The sequence below is a fragment of the Phoca vitulina genome, unplaced genomic scaffold (genome assembly GCF_004348235.1).
Source record: "Phoca vitulina isolate PV1807 unplaced genomic scaffold, GSC_HSeal_1.0 scaffold40, whole genome shotgun sequence".
Lineage (NCBI taxonomy): Eukaryota > Metazoa > Chordata > Mammalia > Carnivora > Phocidae > Phoca > Phoca vitulina.
In genome coordinates this window covers 20,539,653-20,545,652 of record NW_022589743.1, presented here as the reverse complement: position 1 = coordinate 20,545,652, position 6,000 = coordinate 20,539,653, and the positions used below count along the sequence as shown (strand labels likewise).

The 6,000-nt window shown below is 55.9% G+C and overlaps 1 protein-coding gene across 8 annotated transcripts in view; it reads right to left on the bottom strand.

The window, feature by feature from the left end:
• Positions 1-470: 470 nt before the first annotated feature.
• KSR1 (kinase suppressor of ras 1) overlaps positions 471-6,000 on the bottom strand; it is a 146,867-nt gene continuing 141,337 nt past the window's right edge. For 3 of the 8 annotated variants that reach the window (XM_032429189.1, XM_032429190.1, XM_032429199.1), the window contains 2 exons: positions 5,483-5,563; positions 473-3,554 (listed from right to left, as the gene is read on the bottom strand). In XM_032429189.1, the coding sequence (XP_032285080.1) occupies positions 3,476-3,554; positions 5,483-5,563 (160 nt within the window). In that variant the 3' untranslated portion in view covers positions 473-3,475. Of the gene's footprint in view, positions 4,841-5,482; positions 5,564-6,000 lie in introns of all 8 variants that reach the window. The other 5 variants (XM_032429192.1, XM_032429193.1, XM_032429191.1 and 2 more) reach the window with 4 other exon arrangements.

Below are 6,000 nucleotides of genomic sequence, written 5' to 3'. Positions count from 1 at the left end.
GCTGTGTCATCTTGGGTATCTTAACCTCTAGTGCCCCGGTTTCCTTTGCTGAAACATCACAATTCCCGCTTCATGGCGTGCTTGTGAGGATTACATTGTGTATGTGTGTGTGTGTGTGGGGGGGTGATGGATAGAAAGCACCTCCCTGGCTCAGGAGGGCCTTGCAAATGCCAGCTCCCCCTCTCCTCCATCTGTCCTGCCTCCTCCAACCTCCAAAGCACCTCTCTACATGACTGGCAAGGAGAGGCTCCTAGAAATAAGAGTCAGATAAATGAGCACTCCACTCCCCACCCCCTACAGCTTCCACGAGGTGAAGACACCTTCAGCCCAGGAGACACTGGGTCTGGGTCTGCTCGTGAGCTGTTAGTGTTGGAGGCTGGATGACCATCCTCTGTGCATCATGGGCTCTGATGCCGTTCTGTCTCCATTCCTCCGTCTGCCTTCCAGGTCCACGGATACCTTCTTTCTCTGGAAGGAGCTCCTAGAGGGGGTCCGACCCCCAACCCCCATTCCTGTTCCCTCATGCCATCCATCCGACTAACGCCACACACTCACCTGGAGCTGACCCAAGTAGACACAAGCCCGACACCTTGGTACAATTTTATTCACAAACTCCAGACACCCAGGCTTGGCCTGGCACAAAGGATGTGTTCTTGCCAGTGACAAAAAAACGGATACAGCACGTTCATTAATACTAACCATTTTAATTTAAATTAATAGCATTTCTGGAAGACAAATGCAGTTGATAGAAAATATAAAAACTTTTACTGTACAAATTTTACATCACATTCAAAAAAAGCAAGTATGCGCCCGTGGCCACAGAGGACGCTGGCTTTACACACACTAATGAAATCCGGGCTAACGTTGTAGCATCACACGAGCTCCCTAACGGCTTCACATTTATGTCTCCGCCAGGCCCCCTAATCAACACGGAACAGCGATGCAGGCGTACAGGGCACACGGCTGCCCCCTGGGATCACAAGGAGAATGCCAGGAGAGGACAGAGGGATTCTGGCGCCCTGCACTGACTTGGTGACACGGAGAGGTCAACATTGCTACACCGCCCGCTACCAAGGGGAGCTTGATTGAAGACCTCGAGCTGATGGAGAGCCAGGGGCTGCGGCTCTGAGGGTTAAAGGCAGCGGGGACACGGGCCCTAGGGTTTTGGAGGGGATGCTGGGGACTGGGGCTGTGCCACGAAGGACCAAAGCTTGGGCTCCACTCTCAGACCCTGGTGGGGACGTCTGCAGCCCCCAGAGGTCTCGCCGAGGAGGTGGTCCCCGCTTCTCCATCCCCTTCACAGTTGGCCGTGAGCGCTGAATTCACAGTATCTGGCCGTCCTTCACGTGTTTCCATGGCAGACAGGGAGAGCACACAGAAGGGCAGGCACGTCTTCCCAACCTCAATTCACAGTCACTTTGACAGGGAGAAGGGGACCACGTTTCTCTTAAAGGACAGGCAGCACAGAGGCCAGACCAAGAGCTGGGCAGCTGTCCGGGGTCCTGAAGATGAAGGGCCTGTCCTCCAGGCCTTCAGCAACCCCTCAGATTCCTGGCTGAGCGTCAGTTCCTTAAGTGCAGGGACCGTGACTGCTCCCATCGCGGGGTCCCCTACACTTGCTCGAGACACCGTCAGTGCTCGATGAAAGCTTCTTGAACTGACCCGTAGGCGTGACACCCATCGGGGAGGCCAAGGGATAAGGGGGTGAAGCCAGCAGTTCCACAGAAGAGGAAAGACCCCCCCACCGGAGCTGAATCCAGCTGGCTTACAGCTCTGGTCTGCCCCATACACACTGACTGGGAAGGGTTAAGGAGCTCAGGTCTGGGGCGCGGATGGGCAGCGGGAGCCTGGATACCTCACACTACTGCACAGCTGTGCTCTCCAGGCGAAGGTGGCCCGCCTGAGGGGCGCTTGACTCAGGAAGGCAGCCCTACCACTTCTAGGCAGTGGCCTGCTCCGTCTGACATTTTGGCCAGACTCCAGGGAAGGCTCTGAAGATTGGGAGCTTTGCTAGGTGGGTCTAAATGAAAGGGATGGGAGGGCCACATGCCCCCATCTTGGCTCAGAGCACGGACACAGGTTCTGGGTCTGAATCCAACCACATCTCCACCCTCATCACCCTTGGTCAGTCCTGGTTTGAAGCCTAACATGGTGTAACGCCCACTAAAGGCTTCTTTGCCATTTGGAACTGTTCTTAGGTGACAGCTTCTAATGAAGATAGGCAGGATGTGCTCACATCATGATGGACATCCCCCAGTCAAGCCCCTCCTTCTGGTGCAAATATACATGCACAGATGGTCCCGACTCGGTTCAGGGGAGGCTCTGAGGCCTGGTGGACTGGGTGGTCTAGATCAACAGTGTGGAGGGGCACAGGCCTCCCGCCTTAGCTAAGAGCTCAGAACAAGGACAGTGGAAGAGTCAGGTGTGGCTATGGGCTTCCAACAGGATTGGAGGAGAAGGGGTGGGCAATTCCAGAACCTTGGCATGACTGATGGGGCTTCTGAAGAGCCAGGTCACCCTGTGGCTGGGAGGGTGGGCTCAGGAACCTGCTGCCTGCCACTTCTCCCTCCCCCTCCCCTCTCTCTTCTTCCTGAGCAAGCCTTCATGGTACACGCAGCTGCCGGGCTGGGCCTTAGCTCTGGGGTCAAATGTCAGCCAGGACTGGGATGTGTCTAAAAAGCTGAAGCCCTGAGTGCCATCTCCTTGGTGTCTTCCTGGAAGCTGTGTGAAAGAGACCTCTCTACAGGAGCTGGAAACCCTGGCCACCAACCCCTGGATCAATCCAGCCATTACTTGGATTTAATCTGTTTCAACTTTTGCAGCAGGTATGGGCCGGATTATTGGGGTCAAAAGGGAATCCAAGCCCTCTGGGAACTCCTGACCCTCATAATCCAGCTTGGTTCCTAGCCAGGGTTTCCTTTGCCAGAGGAAAAAGGGACAGTGTCCCTTTGTTAGGATAGGAGGAAAACCCTACAGGGACATTCCCCACGGATGGGGTTTAGGGCCAAAGCAGAGTCCAGGTCAAACTTTGTGGTCCCCATCCCACCCTGAGAACAGCCACAGTCACGATGCTTTTCTTCCTTTTCCGCACCGCCGCCAGGGTCCTCCAGAGGGGAAGGCCACTTCCGCCATCCCGGCCAGTGGTGCCAGAGTGCCTCTGTGGACCACTTTGTATTATTACCTGTTGTAAAGCATTGAGTTCACGCCCCAGAAACATACATGTAAACATTCGCTGCCTGTCGGGGCAGGTCTGGTTGTTGGTGAAATCACTTTAAGAAACAGCAGGTGCAGCTCTATCTCCCGGTGTTTTTGTGGATGAACATCTGAGTGGAGGACTCACACTCCTGGTCTGCAGCACTTAGGAGGGTGGACCGATGTTTCAAAGAGTGTTTTCGTTTGTGTCATGGTGGTTATTTGGATGCTTTAGAAACACATTTAAGAAAGAAAGAAATCGGCAGAGAAACTGCATGGCTGGCTACATCTTTGGATTACTGGACTCCAGGACACCCAAGCCAAACCTTTCAAACCGGGGTACAACTTTGCTGCTGTTAATGCTGCAAAGAGGAACAAAAACATGGGTTACAGCCACGCTGGTCTTGATCGGAAGTAGGATAATGTTAGCTAAGGAGCGGGCCGGTTTCAGAAGCTCCACAGAGGACCCGCCCTAGCAAGAAGCAAGAACGGCTGCAAGCCAACAGCCTTGGCAGAGCTGCTCCTGGTCAGACTTGGCCGGGGTGCAAACACTTGGCACATCCCTCCTGGGGGACATGAGCTGGTTAGTGACAGAGTCCCCGGCACCTGGCAGGCTGTCATTGCCATGGGCTCGACTGAGCTACTTTCTCACTTGCGGCCCAGGAGGGCTCTGCTCCGAGTGCAACTGGGAGAAAAGAGAAACCGGACCCCAAGTGCTGAGAGTGGCCTCACACAATCCTTCTGGAAATGGTCCCCAAACATTGTGGGGAGGGGGGCATCAGGACCCTCTGGGAAGCAAGTAGAAATGCAGACTCTCAGAACATGCCTCCCAAGACCTGGACTCGGTTTGGGGGGACCCTGGAGACCTGCATTTGGGAAGCAGCACAGTGATTGTGTGTGGCCTCTCAGCCACACTCCTGAACACTGACCTGGGGTCTGGTACTTTCTGTCTGTAAAGGGAGTAACATTGTGGGGACTGGCAGCAGAAGCTTTGCTCTCGTCAGTGAAATTGTTTGGCGACAGGCCCCCTTTGTTTTAGGACCGCTTTCCTGAGGGCACTGCTGTGGACAAAGCCCTTCCCAGCTAGTGTCTTTCACAGCAACGGGACTTTGGCGTCCACCCCCCCAGCGCCCCCCAGAGAGGGCTGGCCTTGGGCAGCTCTGAAATCGTCCCACTCCTTGTTGGACAAAATCTTGCAGGTTAACAGCCAAGCAAAAGCCCTGCCCCGCACTGTGGACCCAGCCAGTGGGAGGCCGATGTGCTTGTGGGGGCGGGGGGTGCGCGTCGGTCTCAAAGGGGTGTTAGTGGGGAGACAGGGCCGCCTGGGCGCTGCCCCCCAGAGGAAGAGTTAGAGAATGAAGTCCCGTCCGGGGGAGGCACCTCTGCTGGGCAGGGTGGGGGGGTCTGTTAGGAGGTCCTCGTGGACAGTAGTTATTCAAGCACACGCAGGCCATGGAGAGGGGAGGGGGCCAGTTTGAAAAACAACAAAGCGAAAGAAGAAGTCTCGGGAGATGCCTGGAGCGGCAGAGATCGCATCCCCTGGGTTAGTGCCCGCACATCAGTTTGCGTTTGAGCGGAAGTCACGGTGCTGAGTGTCGATTAGGAGGAAGAAAGCCCCCGGTGCATGCAAGGCAGCCAGGCCTACAACCTATGGGCAGAAAGAGAAGAGAGGAGAACATAGTCAGAACCCGAGCCCATGGAGGGGCAGGGGGAGCGACAGAGGCCTGGCCAGGGCAGAGGGTAGGGGACCCACTTTCCCTGCAGAGAGGGAAAAAGGCGTCCCCACTCCATTCCAGGCTTGGCAGCGCAGCGAGCTCAGGAGGGACCCGGCACAAAGCACCTGTCCCAAGCTCCGTCCCAAGCTCCCCCGGGACAGTCACAGAATGTTTAGACAGAGGTTGGCCGATGGACCCATGGCCCTTCAGCCCTTGACTATCAAAACAGACTTCCTGAAAGTTCACTCTTTCTGCTTACTGCATTCCCTTCTTTAGGCTCTGGTCAAAGGGCACCCTGGAGTTGGACCAAGGCTCCGAGTTCTCTCCCACCCTGGGACGAGCCGTCACCTGCCACAGTGGGTGGACAGGGGTGCTGCCAGGTGCTATGGGCCTCCGCTCGGTCCGGCCAGAACCCACAAGCCCACAGGACCCTTGCCGGTGGCCATTTCGCCTACAAGAATATCATTTTGGCTTACGGGAACAAAACAGATAAAAACGGGGAAGCCGGATGCAGAGAGAGAACAGGAAGCAGGGTGCAAACAGGCAGAGAATGAGGGGAATAATGGAAGACACACTATTCCTCCAGAGCCGGACAGGAGTTCTGGAAGTCCAGGTGGCCGTCACGCCCTTTCCCGTAGTGGCGGCTCCGCCAGCGACTGGGGGGTGGCCCGCGACCATTGGGCCAAGTGTGGGAGGAGCGCAGTCCCCGGGTGATGGCACCGGAAGCAGACGGGTGGGGGAGGAAGCAGGATGACAGGGCGTGGAGGGACGGCAGCAGAGGCCAGAACGTCCGCCACCCCCCGGAAATAAAAAAGCAACAAGACAGATGGAAAAAGAAAGAGAAAATGAGAATTAGAGGCGGAATGTGTTGAAGGAGAAATCATGAACTGGCAGGAAGCGCTGACTGAGAGGCTCATTCAGGTCGGCTGGCGTGTTTCTCCCCAGTGGCTAACACGGATGGCTCTGGGCAGGGAGCAACACCCATTTGTGGTTCTGTCTCCCACCTGTGAAATGAGAAGGTGGGGCTATATAGTCCTTAGGGAATCTAGAATCACCGTCTCCCGAATGCCGGACCCACCTAATGCAGCCTTCT